The sequence below is a fragment of the Crocodylus siamensis genome, chromosome 4 (assembly GCF_052110815.1).
Source record: "Crocodylus siamensis isolate JL-2025a chromosome 4, ASM5211081v1, whole genome shotgun sequence".
In the NCBI taxonomy this organism is placed as follows: Eukaryota; Metazoa; Chordata; order Crocodylia; family Crocodylidae; genus Crocodylus; species Crocodylus siamensis.
This window is the reverse complement of record NC_143398.1, coordinates 238,204,164-238,225,625: the sequence shown is the minus strand read 5'-3', so window position 1 is coordinate 238,225,625 and position 21,462 is coordinate 238,204,164. Positions and strand designations below refer to the sequence as shown.

The following is a 21,462-nucleotide window of genomic DNA, read 5'->3' as shown; positions in this document are numbered from 1 at the left end:
TTTATATAAGATAAAAGAAAAAACTTTAAATTTGATTCTGCTGGTATTTCATCCTGAAATCAGCACTGGATTGGGGCTAGGAATGCCATTGTCAAGAATTCCCTTTGGTCTAAAATGTATAAACATCAGCCTCCCGCCCCTTTCTTTTTAATTCAATAATTAGGACCAGAGCCTGGAGATAAATAGCAACTGCCCTCCAACTTCTGAGTCACTGCACGCCACTGGAAGTAACTGTAGACTAACCATAAAGGCCTGTAGGCAGCAATTAATCTAAGTGCAAATCTATGAATTAAGATTTAAAACACAAATAGGGAAAAAGATTTGCCACATCTCATGCTTTAAATTTGATTTCAGTTCACAGTTATTTCCAATTACTGTGGAGCTTTGAGCACCACATCAGGAACAGGATGCCATTGTCCTAAGTGTTGCCTGCAGAAAAAAAATGAAAAGTCGTTGTTCCACAGGCTAGGGACAGAAGTTACACATAAAATGGTTTAAGTGCTCAAACTGGTTTAAACCTATAACAGAACATAAGTTCAGTGCACATAAACCAGTTTCAAAATGGCCGAAACTGGTTAAGGTAAACTTGGTTGAATATAGTAACAGACTTAACTGATTTGGGTCAAACTGGTTTAGGGAACATCTGTCCTAGACCCTTTCCTGGTTTAAGTTAAATCAGAGTCCACCAGCATCCCAGCATGCTTTTCAGCCCTGGGCTGGGCTGGGCTGAGCTGAGCTGGGCTGTCTGCTCCAGAGAGCAAGGCTGGCCCTGCCCCTCTCCTCCCTAGATGGAGCTCCGGCTCATTGAGAAGGAGGTGGAGACTGCAGCTGGGAGACAGCAGTGTCTTCCTGGCCTCCCCCTGCCCCACCCTCCCCTCACCACTCGCTGCTCAAGCAGGAATGCCCCCCACCCTCCCACAGCAGGGACCCTAGTGACACGGACCCCAGCCACCAGCCGGCATCTGGTCATGGTCATGCCATCCCCATGCTAGCTAATGCTGAGAGGTGTCTATGTGTGTGTGTCTCCAATTTCATTGACAAAGGCAGATGGAACAGTGTCCACTTAGAGCTTTTAGGAACTAACCACAAGTCAGCTGGTAATCTCCCTCTGTTCTTCTTTAAAATGCTTAAAATGCTTTGCAAAAAGCTGTTTAAGAAGAGCTTGAACTAGTAAGAGAGAGACTTTGTTTCCTTGAAGGGTTGATAAGCTTTGTGTTCTGATAAGCTCCCTGCTGGCTGCTAGCTTGCTGTCAGTGTTCAACAGGGGACAGAGAGAGGTGTGAGAAATGACCTGGTTTGCAATGAATGCGTCGGTTTGCTTCAGACAGTATGAAGAAGCAGGGAGAGGGAGATTGAAAAGCTCAGTATCATCAACAGATGCACGCACTGCATGCAAGCAGTCCTCCCTCTCTGCCCCCCAACTTTGCCTCAGAGTGCTAGCCGGGGGCCAGCGATACTCCCTGACCCTTGAGCAGCAAGCATGGGGGGAAAAGCCTGGAGGGGGCTGCTTCCACCTCCCCTTCCAGCTACACCCTGGTTGAGGACTGTGTAGGCCGGGGTGGGGGTTTAAACCTCACTGTGGAAGGGAAGGGAGGGCTGCTCTAGCACCCCCCAGCTCCTAGCCACTACAGACATGTGCCTGCATTTCCTGAATCAAAAGTGAATGTCTATCCACTTGCAAATCAGTTCAATCTCTGCAGGTGAGACTAACCCGCAAAGACTGAATCAATTCAGGCTTGGGCTTTTTGAATGTCTGTCCCTAGCCACAGATTCTGCCATCTCTAACAAGGAGCAGTCATGGAAAAGGAGCAGAAGCGCATGGGAAGCATACATAGAGCAGGGGTTCCCATAGGTCAGCTCTTGTGCACAGCAAAGGAGTCTCAAGCTTGGTTATTAATTTTGAATTTAGAAATAAACTAGTTTCCATTTACACTATTTGACGGGAAATTAGTTTCTGCTGAAACAAATATTTACACAAAAACTGTCTCCTTTTATGAAAAGCTTTGACTTCTTGCCAAAAAGAAATCCAGAAAATCCCCTTCTTGGTTTTTGGTTTTTCAGTAAAAAGTTCATATTTTCCAGAGAAATATTTTGCTTGAAGTTTTACGCAGAAAACTATCCATTTTCCACCTCCTTCAATAGAAAAAAAAGTAATAGAAAAAAAAAAATCCAATGCTCCTTACTGCCCCTCAGGTTAATGCCAATTTTTAAGTCATGAATTTTCTAAAACCTTACAGCAAGTTCCTGATTCCTGCCTCTGTCAGAGATCACTTCACATCACTTCAAAAAAATGAGGATTCTGGTTGGTTTCACTCTCCTACTGTCAGCAAAGGACAAGACAGATGGCGGGAGAGAGGAGAAAAGTTTTCACTCTAAGGAAGACAAGCTACATTGTACCTTTTGGATGGCACATGAGGTTTTATGAAGAGGCAGTTTTGGGGCAGGCAAGGCTGACAAAGAAATAGGAACAGATGTTCAGCCTTTGGGCTCCCACTCCTTGAGCAGAGCTGTCTCCTGGGAAATGAGGAAAGGTTGAGATTTCTGGAAAAAGGGACTGCCTGGCAAATGTGTGATCAACTTATATTGGCATTAGCATACATAAGTAAGTAAAGCAAGCAACCATTGAAACATAACCAGACTCCACAACATTCATTTCTCCTCCACTGAAGGACCTGATATACAAAGCCCCTGACATTTGGTATCACCCAGCAGGGCTCACCATTGGTGCAGAAATGAACACGGGTGCCATGAGGAAGGACAAGAACATATTTCACCAGTTTCTTAAGTTTCTCAGGCCAGCAGGACACATCAGATAGACACAGTAGACCAGCAGCAATGAAACAAAAAGCCCCTTGTCCACTTCTTATGCATTTCTTACCTTCCCTTCAAACCTGGCTGTGCTGCCCAGCTGCACCCGGATGTTCCTGGGAGGCAGAGTGAACGCAGGAGCTTCTGTAGGGACGGAGGGGCTGAGGGGCGAGGGCTCCAGAGTCAGGGAGGTTTTGGAGATTCGAGCTGATGTTACCAGTTTTACATCCCCCATGATCAGAGCTTTAAGGAGAGAAAGAAAGAGATACCAGAGGTAAAATATAAGCTGCTATTATTGATTATCTATATTATAGTAGAACACTGAAGTGCAGGCCTGATTGTACTAGGTGCTGTGTTTGTACATAATAAGAAACAGCCTCTGTGCCAAGATGACAAATATTATTTTTCCCATTTTACAGATGGGGAGCTGAAGCCTGGAGAGATGAAGTGACTTGACCAAGTCACACAAATAGCAGCACAGCCTTGAATGCAATCCAGGTCCCAGTCCAGGGTCTTGCTGACACAATCACCTCCCTCAACCCTAACAGAATTGCAACAGCTCACTTAAAGAGGATATTTTTACAATGTGACTTCTTAATTTCCTTGGCCTGGATTGCATGAAGATCAATAGGTTTTAAAAGCACAGCCAGTGTTGAACAAGTACTTCTGAAATAGAGAGAGCTCTGTTTGCCTTGGATTTAAGTTACATATATGAATGTGGAAAGTCTGATTTTTCATACCAAAGAAATATCTGCCTCTCTCTCTCCAAAGGAAAAGCGCTGTAGGGACACAGGGGATGCTTGCTTTGCAAGCATTCCAAGTCTCTGACTTTCTGAAAGTCTGTCTGCAGCCTGGGCAGGAGGAAAAGCCAGAAGATCAAAAGGCTAGAGGCCTGCATGCAAAACAGCTACTGAAATGGCTTCTTTAAGAGATTCACCTTATGGACAGTAACTTCAAAAGCAACTCTGTTATGTCTGTGCTTTTCCCACTGGCCCACTGTGGAGAGAACAGAAACCATACTGAGCAGGCAGGTATTACTGGCATTTCAGCAGGACTTGGGATTGCCAGGGCCCCATCCTGATGCCAGAACCCATCACACCATTGGGAAATGGAGTTCCTGCCCCATAAAGCTGATGATATACAGTAATAGGATGCAGTGGGCCAAATGCGTGTTGGAGGGAGGAGGTGTTAGCTTGTCCAGGGCTACAGTTGATCAGTCTACTGAAGAATACAGAACTATTCAGATGTCTAAATCATAATCTGGTATCCTACCCCTTACGGCAGGACTCTGAATGTCTAGATTTTTTCTGGTATCAAACATCACACTTCTACATGCTTCCACACCATTCCCAAGCCTTGCAAAGGAACATACAACAGAGAAGCTGCCTTTGGTTGTATGCCTTATTGGCCAAGCTTTAAAGAGGCACGAGGTTGAAAGCTAGTTATCTGAGGAACACAAGTGGCGCTTCCATTATTGCATCAACCTCTGCCAATTTTTTCAGTTATACAATCCCATTTTCTTCTTTTATCTTGACTTTGGGTTTTCAGGTCCCCTGCTGCTGTGTGAAATATTTATAAAAACAGAGAGAAGTAACTAAACTGTGCAGGGGAAACAGTAAGAGACACACTCTGCAAAGTACAATCCAACACAAAACCAGATGGGGACAGAAAAAATAGAGATGAGATAAATGTTTTTCTCTCTAATCTCTTTCAGCTACCATGTCTTAGGAGCTACTCAGAACACCAACAGGTAAGAGTCGTCTGGACAGAAGTGGGATTTGGACACTGCTCATCTCCATTTGCCATGGTTTTCCTGGCTGCTGAAGGCAGGAATTAACTGTGCTATAAACAGTTCTGCAACAGCTTGCTTCAAGATGGGGGTGCGAAAGAAGGGAGAATCTAGAGCATCACTTGCTAAGGCAGTTTAAAGTATGGTTCTTCCCAATTCATCCCATGCTTTGGGGGGGAATACATGCTGTATCCCACTAGGAAGAACAAGGTTCAAACATGGCTGTAGCACAAACAGGATAGAGTCCTTAGTGATTTAGTCTTTTTCTCATTACTGCGGCTTACTCCTTCCTACTTCACTCCCAGCAGATGAATCTGTTCAGCTCAGTGTTGCCAGGTCTTAAATATGAAATTATTGTATTGGAAGCTCAAATTACCATATTTTCTGAAAGACTATCCTACACTGAAAAAAAAGGAAGCAAAAAAGGCTTCTTCTCTTTTAAATAATATCATGTTGCATTATGCCATTATCATCACATCCTGTCCTACTCTACTTGACACTGTCCACTATGAGGTTTTGTTTAACTCTTTCTCCAACTGGTTAAACTGAATTTTTGTCTATGATTATTCTTTTTTGTTTGGTTTGTGGTTGAGGTCCGCGTATTGTAAATCTTCTGCACTTTATTTTGCAACTTACTGTATTAGGTACATGCCTGGACTTTACAAACGAGGCACGCACATTTGACTTTCTATTGATTTAAGACCGTATATAGTATAGCATTTAAAATAAAGCTCTTAGGATCATACAATGAGATTTAGTTATGTGATCGTTATACAGTTGTTTTAAATTGCTCACTGTAAGTCTCCAGTTAAAGATACATGGCAAATATTACTCACCCTCACTTTAGTCCCTGTCAAATTCCAATTCCATGCGAGTGAGAGCTGGTGCAAGACCACGTAATCAAGTAAGGTAGTTCAGTTCTGATTGTCAGTGGAATGACTTATGTGTTTGTTTTTTTCCCAAATTGAATTACATAAAAACATTACTGTACATTTTGAACACTTTTAATATAGTCTAGCGTACATCGCACAAGGGTTGAAATTATTGTACAAATATGGTATTTATCGTACACCTGGCAATGCTGGTTCAGCTTTGCAGCATTCAGAAGGGTTGTGGGATTGACATGCAGTGGCTCAAGTGCTGAAGGAAGAGTGCTTCTGTCTGTCTGTCTGTTGTGTAAGTGGGAGGTAAACCAGGAATTATCATCAGATTTTTTTTTCCCCCTGGGAGGAACTCACAAAATATTTAAAAACAAATATCTGTTGCAAATGGGAAATCTTTCCAAAAAAAAATCATTTGTCAACGTTGGGGCTATTGGATAATTAACATGAAAGCTGAATCATTAACCACTACATATAGGCTGGTCAAATAAACTGTTTCAGCTCGTAACAAGAAATAATTCCTAGGTATTTGTCTCGATAACCTGGCACATGCATTCTTCAAGTCCAAACTCACTAGGAAGTGAATTATTAATGTATACCACCAGATAGAGAAGAGGTGATATTAAGCAACTATTTATCTGTTAAAATCAAGGAAAAAGTCAGCACTATGCATCATTTTTCACCCCCCACTCCCCAAAGTTCCCTTTAAGTAGTGGTCCCTGAGAGTGCCACCTCGGTCTGGCATGGGACATTTATCGAAAGGGGCTGGGGGCCAGAGGCTGGGGCCTGGAGGCTGAGGGCTGGATCCGAAAGGCTGGGGGCCGGAGGCTGGAGCTGGGGGCTAGAGGCTGGAGCTGGAGCTGGGGTCTAGGGCTGGAGGCTGGGGCCAAGAGGCTGGGGGCTGGGACCAGGAGCTTGAGCGGAGAGGCTGAAGCTGGGACCAGCAGGGAAGGGGAAAAAGGCTAAAGGGCTTGTCTCCCAGCTTCCATCCAGCCCTCTGGCCACTGCCGAAGGGAAGGGAGAGGTTGCTCTAGCACACCACAGCTTCTGGCCTGGGCTACTGCAGGCATGAGACTGCATTTCTGGAATCAAGAGTGAATGTCTATCACTTGCAAATCGGTTCAATCTACACAGTTTAGACTAACCTGCAAAGACTAACTTGATTCAGGCTTGGGCTTTTTGAATATTTGTACTTAGCTAAGTGACTTAAAAACTACACATCCTACTAATTCATAATGCGACTTGAGGCCCTTAATCATTTCAGAGGTTTTGTAAATCCCATCCTAATAATCTACATTGTTCATACTGCACAGCTGGCTTGCCTGGTACTCTTGAAAAGCAGTATGATCGCTGCCCGTAAAACCTTATCTAAACTAGTATGAAACCGACTGTGTGAGTGACACCCATTTTGTGATTTCCAGACTTTTTACAGCCTTTACAAAGTCCTTATTGGGGCAAATCCCAGAGTAATTTGATCAACTCAGTTCTTCAGTTCATCAATGATCAAGACAGCTCTTCAAGACTGCACCAATTCAAGAAAGGGAAGGGCATGGTACTACAAGTACAATACTGCAAGAACCAATTCTTTAAACATGATTGGAATGACTCATGCCTCCACTTTACGAACGAAACAATCTCTTGCATTCCTTTTACCAAAGAAAAACTTCTTGTGCCCCATGAGGGAACCTCATGAAAGGCAATGAAGAGCTGTAGGCTTCCCAACAGGCTTTATGGATGGACAATCCTTAACAAATTGAGTAGGAAATATAAAAATGTTAGTTTTGGGTATGTGGCCTGTAATTCTGCCTCTGTTACTAAGCCACACCAGAGTCCATTTACCATATTTACTTGCATACCACATGAAACTTTCCTTCCAAAAATCTGCCCTCCAAAACTAGCATGTGTGTCTTAAGCTAGAAAGCTGATTTTCTTCACTGGAATAGAAGTATGAAGACACTGTGTTGCAAAACAGCTGCCAGCTTCTCTTTTAGGAAACAAACAGGAGGGTGTGGAGTCCAGGCTTAACCCTTTCACAGCCACTCCCAGCTTGCTGGCTCAGAAAGAAGCTTGTAGCTATGTTCAACACCATTTCTCCCAAGAAAAGGCCAAATCTAGGCCATGACTCTGGAAAAATATTTTTTCCCCTACATTCTGCCTTCTAACAGCAAGGTGTGTGTCTTATTTGGGGCTGTACAGCATGTGAAAAAATATAGGCATGCTCTTAATTTCCCCCTCATTAAATTTTGCATGAAACTGGCTGATGTTCTAAGTTGTGATTAAACAAATAAAATGAAGTCAGCACTACTGCAAAAGGAGGAGGAGGAAAAAAGAAAAGCTCTCAAAAGCGCATCCAAGAAAATAAAAATATAACCAAAGGCCAGCTTCTACTACCCGAACTCAGAGAGAATAGGTCTTGACTCCATGAGAATTCAGTGGGAACACTATTGCTGATCCTGAGTAAATCTGAAGAATATGGCATTTAGTCTTAACACTCTGAACGACGTGTGTTACTTCATTCATCTGGGTGAAATGCTTTTGTCTGACAACGTGTCTATCTTTTCTAAACTGGTAAGAAACAGACAGTGCGAGTGACACCCATTTTGCGGGTGTCACTTGTGGGTGTTTACTTGCATCTGTATCTGAAAGGGAAAGCAAAAGGACCCACTAGGAAAGTTCTCCATAGCAAAATGGTGGACTTTTAATTGAGCACCTATACACGTGCTGAACATCTGCTCCGACATGCGCTAATTAGCTCACGTTGGAGCAGACTCGATTAATAGAGTCTGTTGGAGCATGCTATTTAGCACACACCAGCAGCCTCCATGTCTTGAGTATTCAGGGTCCTTGTGCTTCAAAATGGTGGTGGGGACACTTTAACTAAAGCTCATCCAACAAGCTTTAGTTGAAGCTCCCCCACTGTTATTTTGAAGCACAGGACGCTGAGTACATGTGACGCTGTGGGCACATAATTACAGCAGTTCTCAGAGCCACTCTAATTAAAGCAGCCCTTCCCTCCACCCTGGAGCACATGTAAAGACAGCCGTAGATGTATCCATTATATGTACAAGGAATGAAATCTCTTAATTTTAACACCTTGTGTAGTAAGAAGTAGAGGCTGAAAAGCCTTACTAGGCCAAATTCATCTCAGTTAAAAACAGCTGAAATGCAGGAATTGGCCTAAAAGTTCCAGGCCATCCTCTCAAACAGCAATCAGCCATAACTCTGCATTCTCCTTGGCTCTCTTCCATCCTGATTTAAATTATAATTAAGCTTCTCTAAGTTCTGTCAGGAGAATATTTCATATCACAATAAGGACTTTTTTTTCATTATACTCTGCATTTTGCAGTTGTCTTTTACTTAGTTTCATCTCATTGGTTCCTGCTATATCCATTAGATCATAGGCCTCACCCCCCTTTTTATCATTTACTTAATATAAATTCTTATATATAGACATATCAAGCACAATTCATCTTTCACTTAGCACATCTTTCATCAACTATCTTGCTGCAAAATCAAATTTCCGCAACAACTTACTTCAGTAAGAGAGGTGCTCAGAAGCAACTGTAGTGTTCTACACGAGCTATACAGAAGACGTCAATATTTTTGGTCTCTGTTGCGATCACTGTGCATGTATTGCAACCAGTCCTTTTTTTAAGACATTTTTTGCATTGACATATTCTATATTAAACACGGCCGTCCCTTTATGAAAAGAAGAGTTTTGTGACAATTGAGACATAATCCTTATATGAATATATGGATTTGGTAATCAGGTAAATTCCAGAATATATCCTTCAAATCTGATTTTCAGATACTGCTGACAAATGATTAACAGAATGGTCTACTTTTTAATAAATTAGTTTGATACTATGATGTCATTCATGGAAGTGGAGGGACTGTCCTTGGAAGATACTTGTCTATATTTGTCAATAGAAAATTTAGAATTATTACCTTCTACACTGCAGAATGTGGCAGAGAGCAACAACAAAAATGATAGGTCTAGGGAAAAAAATGATACCCGTGGAAAAGTTGGAAGAATTTGGCTTATTTATTCTTAGGAAGACAAGACTGAGGGAGATTTGATAATAGTCTTTAAATATGCAAAAGGCTGTAATAAAAAGGATGGTGATCAATTGTACACTATGCCCATAGGGGACAGGGCAAGAGGTAAACTGCAAAGAAGGACATTAGGTTGGATGGGTGGTGCTCAACCTTTGACTCTGTGTACTAGATGAGTGGTGTGAGGCTGGTCTGAAAGCTGCCTAGAGCCCTGCACATCAGGATCAGGTCGCAGGACCCAGCACTGCCCTCTCCCACCCTGTGGGCCAGCATCAGGCCCCTGGGACCCACACCACTCCCTCCCAGACCCCAACACTGGAACTGGGCCATAGGGCCTAGTGTTACCCCTGAATGCATACTGGGATCGGGTTCTGAGACCCAGTGCTATCCCACTGCCAAATTTCTGGACCTTTGGGAGCTCCATGGGCTGCATGAAATGGCACCATGGGCTGGATCTGGACCACAGGCTGGGGGTTGAGCACACGTGGGTTACACAGTAGGAAGAACTTTTTATGAGGACCGTTAAGTGCTTTAATTCAGTTGTGTAGAGCAGTGGTCTCCAAAGTGGGGTGTGCGCAAAGATGATCCATTGGGGTGCAGGAAGAAAATATTGCAACTTCTATTTATACTTATTTTTTACCTAAAAAAATAAGAAAGAAATTAAGCTTTACTAATATTTAATATATGGATTGACACTGGCACCCTCACTCGGTCCATATGTCAGATGGTCATGTGTCACGTACGGTATGTGAGTAAGTAGTACATGTATATAATTTATAAATAAATAAATATACATATATTGGGGGTGCATGCTCAAAATATTTTTACTAATGAGGTGCACAATCAAAAAAGTTTGGAGACCACTGGTCTAGAGAAACTGTGATATGTCTATCACTGGACATTTTTAAGTGCAAGTTAGACAAGGATTTGTCCAGGATGGTTTAGATTTAGGTCACATACAGGCCTTACATTTCTACCAGGAGAACTGCCACACCCCCAGTAGAAACTACAAGCATGCAAGTGTTTCTTCAACTTCACCAGGAGAAACATGCAGGTGTCAGCCTGGAAGATTTGCCTTGCAAGAGAAACTCTCACAAGAGTGAACACTTGTTTGTTCCCCTGCTGGTTTTGTCCAGAAAGGGAGAGGAGTAGCAGCTACTGCTGCTTCCTACTAGGACTGCCCTGGTGGGGCACCAGGTTGGGGGTTTTGCCCCGCTGCTTCTTCCCCTGCCTTCTCTGTCACTCCCCTGTTTGGGGAAGAGGTGGGGGTCTTTGCCATGAGGTTTTCTATACTCTGCTCCCAGGTACTGCGGGCGCTGGTATTTCCACAAGGCATGCAGGGGGAGCTCGCTCACTTTCAGAGCGATTTGCTTGCAGAGGGGCTGTTCACCTCTGACTTCCCAGAATGAGTGTTCCTTTTCTGGGAAGTGTATGGAGGTCTTTCATAGATTCATAGATGCTAGGGTCGGAAGGGACCTCAATAGATCATCGAGTCCGACCCCCTGCATAAGCAGGAAAGAGTGCTGGGCCTACATTACCCCAGCTAGATACACATCTAGCCTTCGCTTGAAGACCCCCAGGGTAGGGGAGAGCACCACCTCCCTTGGGAGCCCGTTCCAGACCTTGGCCACTCGAACTGTGAAGAAGTTCCTCCTAACATCCAATCTAACTCTGCTCTCTTCTAGCTTGTGGCCATTATTTCTTGTAACCCCCGGAGGGGCCTTGGTGAATAAATACTCACCAATTCCCTTCTGTGCCCCCCGATGAACTTATAGGCAGCCACCAGGTCGCCTCTCAACCTTCTCTTGCGGAGGCTGAAAAGGTCCAGTTTCTCTAGTCTCTCCTCGTAGGGCTTGGCCTGCAGGCTCTTAACCATACGAGCGGCCCTTCTCTGGACCCTTTCCAGATTATCCGCATCCTTTGTGAAGTGCGGCGCCCAGAATTGCACGCAGTACTCCAGCTGCGGTCTGACCAGTGCCCGATAGAGGGGAAGTATCACCTCCTTGGACCTATTTGTCATGCATCTGCTGATGCATGATAAAGTGCCATTGGCTTTTCTGATGGTTTCGTCACACTGCCGACTCATGTTCATCTTGGAGTCCACTAGGACTCCAAGATCCCTTTTCACTTCCGTGCCACCCAGCAGGTCATTTCCTAGGCTGTCCCATTACTCCAGACCCTCAGGTCCAGGAAGGGTGGAGCAGCTCCTGCTCTCCATGCCTTCCCCAGAACAATCCCCAGCGCGGGAAAGAAGCAGAGACCAGGGTGAGGGGGCATATCTGCAGGCTGAACACATGTACTGCTTCCTTTCCTAGAACTATTTCTACCAGTGGAAATTTCTCAAAAATTTCCTCTGCTAGAATGAAGACCTGTTTGAGGCTAGTAATGATTGTTCCTTGGATTAGATGATCTCTTAAAGTCCCTTCCATCCCTGTTTTTCTTCAGTCTTATGAAAAGTTTTCAAATAGGTAATAAAGAAACCATCACCATCTCAAACCTTATGGTACTTCCTCGGCTGTAGCATACAATGCTCACTCTTAAGTGCTACTTATGTGCCCTTTCCCCAGATTTCCATTCCATTTTCTATCACCTTGACTAGTGTTTTGACTTTGCTCATCCATTTTCTCCTATCATTCTCTTTCCTATGGCACTTATTGGAGTCCACCCCCACCCCCCTTCCCTGCTCAACATGCACAATATAAGATCAAAAATATAAATGCTATTCTGGGTCAGACCACAGAGCTATCTAGCCCAGTAGTCTCCCTCTCAGTGGCAGAGTGGAGGGAAAGCGGAAGAGCTTCCATGCAAGGCCTATCCAAACTGATGTGTGCCCTGCCCTTCTTCCCTTACAGCTTCTAATATTCTATCGTTTATGTTCTTCCACAATATTCTTCTCTGCCATAATCTGAAGTCACCCATTAAGTATCTACTTGTAGAATCTACAAGGCTAAGATTTTCAACTGGTTATTAATGAAGAGAGGTGCTCAGTTCCCTTCAGTACCCCTGAAAAATCCAACACTAGTTCAAATCTACCACAATACCCAAGCAATCAAAAGACTTGGTCAATGAACCAATCTGCTATTGAGCTGGAAAGCCTACTACCCACCAAGACGTCAATACCATACATGGCAGACCTTCTGGTACAATGCTGGCAGTCTTTGTATATATTTCATAGATTTCATAGACATCAGGGCTGGAAGGGACCTCGGGAGATCATCGAGTCCAGCCCCCTGCCCAAAGGGCAGGAACTCAGCTGGGGTCAGAGGATCCCAGCAAGATAAGCATCCGATTTACTCTTGAAGGTGTTCAATGTAGGTGCTTGAACCACCTCCGATGGCAGGCTGTTCCAGACCTTGGGGGCTCAGACAGTAAAGAAATTCTTCCTTATGTCCAGCCTGAAACGGTCTTGCAGGAGTTTGTGAAAGAAAGAGCAAAACATGGGCTCTTGTTCTTGCTGCTGGAGCTATGTCTTGTCCTGGAACTATGACAGCTCATTTGGCTACACAAGAAATGCCACTGGATTCCAGTGGCAGCCACTGAAAATGCCAAAGGTAAAGAACAGAAAATATGTCTAACAAGTGAGAGAGAAGAATCAGGACTACAGCTTGTACCAGGCATTGGGCTACTTTAGGCAGACAAAAGGGGATATCTACACCATCTACACTATGGTGCAGATGCCAGGACAGCTCCAAACATGCCCTGACCACCTGCTCTCACATGCACACATCAAACCCAGATAGATGCTGAGAAAGATGCTCCAGGGGATCCTTTTGCAGCTACTTTTGAGAAGAGCCCCTAGAGATGACTGGGCATATATGGGTTTGGATCACACATGCAGGAGTGGGTGACTCAGCCAGCTGGACACACTTCCGCTGCGATGTATACATGGCCAGAATGCTCAGGGCATATTTATTTCTCCATGAGCATGATGTGTTGCATAAGGTGCTTTGGATAAAAATTGCTCTCTCTCTCTACGTGGAAGATCCACAGACAGAAAGCTGAGAAGAAGACTGATCAGACCAATTTAGTAGGGGTACCTTTCCATTTGACTTAATTTGTCTTTAAGATAATTAAGAACAATAATTAAAAAGAACAAAAACTGAACTAATAAGAGCAACCATATCTATGCTCCAGGTTACACAGTTGATGCATTTTGGTAGAGTGTCAAAAGCAGACCAAAGTAAATGCCTAATATTATTGTGCTTGCAAATAAGTAAAAGTTCTTTTGCTGTTTCAGGGTACAATGGATGGATTGAAGCTTTTCTAAGAGCACTGTTTAAAAGAGGTTAAGTTTACCAGTGACCATAAATTTCTAGGAACATAAACTTCTAATTATTCACAATTAGTGGTTTCATTTTAATTAGCTCCACACTTCCACAATTCTTCTAAGACATCATTTAATTTTTGGAATTAGTAACTAATTATTAGCAATCTTCCAAAAACAAATAAAGAAGTCCATGCTGCATGGTCTTGGATCAGCTGTGGAAAAATAGCATCTCCATGATGTTTTTAGAAAAATACATTTTAGAGAACAAATCTTGCCTAGGGTTAGATGATAAAATTTGTTTGGCAGAACAAATCTGGAACAACATAGATCTTTGAATGTTATGGCGTATTTGATTTATCCTTTTGTCTAAGCAACTTTCTAGAGTCCTTTTCTTTACCGTGATGAACTTGCTGCTCAACAGGATTTCAAGGATGTTAGATGAACTGAGATTATTTCTTTTAACCTAGCTTTCACAGCTATATAACAGGCAAAACTTACTACAAGTATTACAATACATACAATAAAGCATAATGTAAAAAGAAGCCAGCATAGAAATGTTGATCTGTAATGTAATGACACGGTTAAACAGTATTTCTGATCTGGATTTTTAAAAATTCTTTATCCGTTCTAGAAAGCACATAAAACCCTTACACATTCTCATGGTGCACCCTGTAATCTCTCTAATACTGAGGCAGACTGATGTGTTTCAAGTATTTTATGCTGGGAACAAATCTTTGTCACTCAGTATTCCACTTGCAAAAATAAACCCAGAAAGCAAATGCTCAGAAATCCAGTCAGTAGTCTCTCTCGTCTACACATTTCATATAAGTAAATACTTACCGACAGTTTCCTACATAGCCATTTAATTACGCTAATTTCCTTTCCCCCGGTCCGTCCGAGTCAGAAGTGGAATGAGAGAGAGGGTGCACGAGAGACAGAGCGAGGGGAAACCAGAGAGGAAACCAGAGACTGCAAATTGAAAGCTTTCTTTGACTACAACTTACTGATGTCGCAATTCCACACTTAGGCAGCACATTCTGCTGGACCCAGACACACTGTTATTTTAACCAGGCTGCCCTCAGCAGCCATCAATTCAAAACCACTGAAACCGGGACAGAACTGTTGAGTCCCTTCAGGAGAGGAATGAAAGGACAGTCCAAGGGGTTATAACATTAGCCTATGACTTGGGAGACCTGTGATTGATTCCCTGTCCCAAAAGAAATGCCTGTTTGACCTTGGGCAAGTCACTGAGCCATTCTGTGCCTTAGTTTCCCATCTGTAAAATGGTGACGATATGCTTTTCTTTTGACACTGAGCTATGGCCGAGATAACTGTATCTAACCACACAAAGCGCTATGGTAGTATAGTAATGACCACAGAAAATGAAGGCAGCCACAAACCTACAAGAAGCTAGTTCTTATTACAGATCATTTTAAAAATCAGTATGAAAGCAATTTATTTTTTAGAAGAATGTCTTTCAAAATACTGCTGGTAAAATTTATCCCTAGTAACTTCACTAAATTCATTGCAGTTCCACCAGGAATTACATTTAGCCCATTATGTTTAACTAACCGATCGCCCACCAGGAATGACAGGTGGAGAGGAGGAAGAAGAGAGCGGGGACAGAGCCCCAGGCCCTGCCCTGTCCAGGCCCACTCCCCCTTCCCTCCTGCTGCTTGGGGTCCTGGCCCGCTCTCCACCTCCATGCCGTGGGGAAGGGAGGAGCAGGCCCAGGCCCTTTGTGGGGGAGGACCGGGCCTCAGGGTGGGGAGAAGCTGGGCTGCTGCAGCGGGGGAATGGGGGGCAGCAGCAGGCCTGGGCTGACCCAGTGGCGGCTGGGACATGGGAAGAGCAGGCTCGGGTCCGATGCAGGGGAGGAGTGGGTCCAGGCCCCTTGGGGGAGGAGGCTTGCTTCTCCCCTCCCCCTCCAGCTGCTACATTGGGCTGGTCTGGACCAGGCAGGGCCTGCTATCCCCCCACATGGCCATGGTGTGCCGGCTTTTCACCTGCCTCAGGCTCGGTCCCCCCATGTCAGGCCCCGGCCAGTCCTCCCCCGGCCGCACCATCACCGCCAATGCCATGGCACACCCACTCCTCCCCCCCAACACCAGATCTGCTGGGGGACAGAAGTGGGCTCGGGGCCGACACGGGGGAGTGGGGTGGGGGAGGAGTGGGCTGGGCCCGAGGTGTGGAGGAGGCCTGCTCCTTCCCTGCCCCAGCCGCTGCCACGTCAGACCGGGCCTGCTGTTCCCCTCCCCCCTCCCCCGCCATGGCAGGCTGGTTTTTCCCCTGGGGCCCACTCCCCACCCCCCCACACACATTGGGCCTGGGCCTGGACCCACTCCCCTCCCCACACATTAGGCCCGGGCCTACTCCCCTCCCCAGGTCAACTGCAGGGAGCGGGCTGGCCTTACCCCGACCCCGCTCTGTCCGCGGTGTCCCCACCATCATGGCAGCAGGCATTCTTCGTGCTCTGCTTGGCTGTTTGTGAATAAAGCATTACAGACAGAGAGATTTAGGCTTTTATAATATTAGAATAATTCAGGGTACTTCACAGAGCCCCTCACTTGTAAAGGATTCCTCTGCAGATTGCACAGGCCTTATTTTAGTTCCCAGTTTTAGCAAGTAGGCTAATCTATGCTTACAGTCTTTCTATATAAACAATACTCGGATACAAGTATTTGTGCTTATATATGTAGTGATGGTCTTTAGGGGTGTGCGAAGTGAGTCCTATTTGATTCGGATTTGGCCCGAATCGGGGACAGTGATTCAATTTGTTGATTTGGATCACTGTCCCTGATTCGGTTTGGCCAAATCCGAATCTGAAGATTCAACACTGAGACAGAGAATCAGTGATTCGAACATAGACACAGCTTTAAATGTTTTTTCTACATACCTCCAGGTACCAGTGCGGCTCATGAACACTGCAATGCTGGGGTGGATGGAGCATCTCACAGGAGTGCAGCGCCCCCCCCCCCCACCAAGTGCTTAGCAGCAAACCAAGAAGTGGAACTCGGAGGTGGACCGAAAGATAGGCAGACAAGGCTTTGCCTATTTCCCTGGGCCTCTGATCCTATCTTGGCTTCAGCCCCTCCCTGGGTTTCAGTCCCTCAGCCTAGGCTTTAGCCCTCTCAGCCTTAGTCTGTCCTGCCCTTGGCCCTGACTTGGTTGGAGCCCCTCCCAGCCTTCAACCCCGTTACCCAGACTCAGCCCCCTTAGCTTTGGCCCATCTTGGCATCTGCCCTTCCCAGGCTTCTTCCCCACAGTTTATGCTTTGGCCCTCTTGGCCTCAGTCCTGTTGTGTCCCTGCCTCATGTAGTGCTTGAAACAGAGAGTGCGCCCCAGGCTTGATTCTTGATCATCCAACCAATTGTGCACCCATAGGGGGCAGCGTCATCAAGACCATATTGCCTCGGGTTACTTGTGAGAATGTTATGAGCATCAGCTGCCTTACTCGCATTGAGGTATATCACATCCACTATTCTGCCCCACCCACAAGGCCCATTGTCTCATTAGAGAAAGAAATCAGGTTGATCAGGCATGGTTTATTCTTGACAAATCCAGGCTGACTGTTCTTTATCACTTTGTTATGGTAGCATAACCAGGGCCAGGTGTGGGAACTATTTTTTACTATTGCTGTTCTTGCTTCTCTCTTCAGACCTGAAGAAGAATGTCTTGCATTTGAAAGCCTGTTTAATTCTATCCCAACTATGCAGTTGGTCCAATAAAAAGTATCATCCAAAGAAATCTTGGATCTTGCATAATTCCTGCACAATCCTGGCTACATCACTCTAACAATATCATATATTTAATACATAATTTAATGGCTACATATGCACATTCAAAATCTTTGTAAAAAAATTAAAATAGGAATAAATTCCTATCAAGAGCGACTACATGTATTAAAAAGGCCACATGTGGGCTTCCAGGAATACAGCAACATCTGAGGAGTGAGAACGTCCCTGAATGTTTAATCTGAAACATCAGATTAGGAAGTGGTAAATCAAGGACCCACAAGAAATATAGCTTCTTTGCAGCTGTTATTTTAGAAGAAGAATGAGCAAATAAATGTAAAGTGCACTGGGTAGGTTCTATGTGGTGTCTATATACCTAAGAATTATTTTATAGCAGCAAATTGAAGCCAGAGGGAAACTGGGCTAGAGAACAGAATAGACTGAGCTGGGGTTGTTTTCTCAGATTCCAGTGTCCTTCCCTATAGGCCTGTGTGGTGGGATGTGAGCTAGATCACAAACACATGGGTTGGATTCTTGCTTGTAAGCAATTTGAGGAAAGATGCTGTTAAAGGAAGGTTTTTAATGTACTGTGCAACCAGGCAATGCCTTATTACCAAACTACTGAGTTTCCTTTACAGATTTAGATCATTGCTCAAACTCAACCCAAGCCCAAATTCAAACACCTCACTCCCTGGAAAACTTTGGAATGAAAAAGTGGATCTGGGTCAGGCCATTGCCAGTGTCACCTAGCTCTGCAATGAATCAAATTGCTAATAATTCTTTCTACAGTCTTTGAAGAATTTTTGCAAGCATCCTTCAGACCCCAGAGCCGTGGTTACCTAGAGTGACTGGCAAATCAGACCTTCCATTCTCAACAATAATCCTTTTCACTTACGTGGCACCTGGCATCATGAGTTTTACAAACAGGGTAAGGCCAGTTGTATATTAAGAGACTTGTTGCTATTCATATTTATATTCTGATCCTGGTAGGTATTACATTTATCACATGATTGACATATTAATTCCATGATAAACTGAAACATGTCACATACTCAGTCACTTCACTGTATGATAAAATGGCAAATAAGCCACAAAGATGTTCCACACTTAATGCAGAATATCTTTATGGCTGGTTTGTGTCACACTTCAATTTGCACATGTAGCTCATAGCTTGGCTTTAGGCTGCATGGCATGGCTTTAAAACTTCCTGCAGAAAGGACATTGAAGCCACTTGCACAGCACAATGCTGGGATTACAGGTCTGCTATGCAGGCAACCAAGGCTTGGGGAGTTTCCTGTTCCCTACGTGCCTAAGCCCTGGGGTACATGCAGCCAGCCACCTGCTCCTGCAGACATGTGATGGGGTCTGAGGAGCTTTATGTTCAATCCCAACAATTGTGTATCCTACCATGCCAGACCTTAAATGTCTGGCATGGCACAACAAGTGATTGTAGGGATCCAGTTTCTCAGATCCCATTGACCTATTAAATTACCATTTGTCAGGGGCCACAGAAACCTACTACCCAAGCCATAAGAGTTCAGATCTACAGCAATACTTACTCCAAATCAAGGGACTATCATGATCTAGGCCCATCTATAGTTAAGAAAACGAATTCCCAGAACTTCCCAGGTTCACAGTTAGTTCAATGATAAACGTGGCACAGACACTTAGGAAGACACTCCGAGTAGATTAGCTTGTGTTTAGCATGTTTCGATTTTACACAACTGTTGGGAATATCACACATTTCCTCTGTTCACCTCACCTCCGTAGGTTATCAGCCAATCCATAACAGATCAAGTTTGCAGTTTGGGGATCTGAGTTGAACATGTGAATAAGGAACCTTGCTGAAACATTTAGAAGTCCATGGCTTAGTATGCTTTCAAAGTCTCCACTGCTAAAAGCCCCACTGACCCCCTGTAATCTTAAAATAAGTTAGTTCAACCTGGTAATAGCATGAAAGAAGTCTTACATGCACAAAGCTCCAAATGTTAGCCAATGCTCGTGCTTTAAACCTTAAAGCTTACAGACCATAAACCAAAATAAATTGCTTAAGTAATGGCAGTAATTAGTACTTTAATGACACTTTCCATCTGAGTATCTTAAAAGACTTTTAGGGACATTAATGAATTGACACCAGCTGGTCTGGGAGAGGACAATGGTTCAGAGATTGAGGGTCTCGTACGAGACTGAAGAAAACTGTGTTCAGTTTCTTGCTTCAAGACAGTTCCTGTGTTGCCTTTGGCCATATTCAGTCTCCTTATGCCTCTGGCTCCCCATCTGTAATATAAAGATAATAGCACTCTTCTGGTTTCCAAGTGTGTTTTCAAGAGAAATGTAATAGGCAAGAATTTCTTAGGGTGATATATTTTATTGGACCAAGGAATTTTAAAGAGAAGTACCTTGAAGGTCCAAAGACACTACTGTAATGGGGACAGATAGCAAATAAGCATCATGTTCCTCATTTTATTTTAATGAAGTAGGTAATTCAGGTATGTGGGGGTGACAAAGGACTTGGGGATAAACTCTGGAATGCTAATGTTCAGAACCTCATCTGAACAGACTTTATTTCTCAGGTACTAGGTACAGGTGAAATCAAGTGAAAGCTGCTAAATGACCTGCCTAAGGATTAGTATAAATAAGTGCAGATATCCTGATGCCGAATTCCACATTACAACCAGACTATATTGGAAAAGGTTTCTACAAGCTTTATAAATATGCTTACTGTCTGCCTATAATCTCTGTGCCTGTATGGGATTTCCTTGGTTCCAAGATGAACCCTTGCCAGGAAAAGCCCCGGCCCCAGCCCACAGTGGCAGACTGCCTTTGCCCCATGCTCAGATGCAGGGTCAAATGCCACCCCACCCTCTGTACCCCCCTGGACAAGCTGCAGCTCTGTTCCGCACCCTGCCCCAGCTGTGCAGCACCTGCCCCTACCCCTACCCCTACCCCCACCCCTGCCCCAGCCCCACTCCCTCCCTCACTGCTGGGGCCTTGATCTTCCCCAACCCCTTCCCTCACAACAGACTTATCTGCCTGACCTGGCTGCTCTCTACACTGCCAGGCTGTGCTCCCAGCTCCCTGCAAGCTGTGCAATGGCTACGCATATGCACAGGGCATTTATTGGCCACATCAGCCAAAAAAAGCTGACTGCCAATACAGTCAATTTTCCTTGTATTGGCACTGATCTGATATGGGACCGATGTATTGGTGCACCTCTATAAAACAGTAATTTTTTCTCATTTGTTCTGCATACCCCTGACAACCTTTTTAAGCATCTCTAGGGTTACACATACCCCTGGTTGAGAACCACTGCTCTAGATCAGTGATCTCCAAACTTTTTTGATTGCGCACCCCTATCAGTAAAAACTTTTTGAGCACACCCCCCAATATATGTATATTTATTTATAAATTATATACATGTACTACTTGCGTACCGTATGTGACATGTGACCGTCCAACATACAGACTGAGTGAGGGCGCCAGTGTCAATTTGTATATTAAATATTAGTAAAGCTTAATTTCTTTCTTATTTTTTTAGGTGAAAAATAAATATAAATAGAAGTTCTAATATTTTCTTCCAGCTAAATGGATCGTCTTGCACATCCCCTGGGGTGCGCGCACCCCACTTTGGAGACCACTGCTCTAGACTACTGAACCTCTCCATTGGACACTGACCAGCCTTATCGCAGCACTGCTAATGACAATATCCTTTGCTGCTTTTAGCCCCAATTGTTCGTTTTACTCTTAGATCCAATTGAAGAAGAGAATGTCTGAGGAGATAAAGTCTCCCATTGCGCTGGCATCCTCACACCAATGAGTTGAATATTATACTGAAAAAGGAGCCTTATAAAAGGCTGAAAATTTTCAGTGTGATTGGAACAAGGATGCACATTCTGCGGTGCTTTAAGAGCCAGTTTTGGTTTTAAC

At 44.3% G+C, this 21,462-nt stretch overlaps 1 protein-coding gene across 6 annotated transcripts in view; it reads right to left on the bottom strand.

The window, feature by feature from the left end:
* The window catches only part of MYLK (myosin light chain kinase), a 346,647-nt gene that overhangs the window by 226,113 nt on the left and 99,072 nt on the right, over positions 1–21,462 (bottom strand). For 5 of the 6 annotated variants that reach the window (XM_090045981.1, XM_090045986.1, XM_090045983.1 and 2 more), the window contains one exon: positions 2,879–3,051. In XM_090045981.1, coding sequence (XP_089902107.1) covers positions 2,879–3,051 — 173 coding nt within the window. Of the gene's footprint in view, positions 1–2,878; positions 3,052–14,641; positions 14,765–21,462 lie in introns of those variants that run through there. The other variant, XM_090045982.1, reaches the window with a different exon arrangement.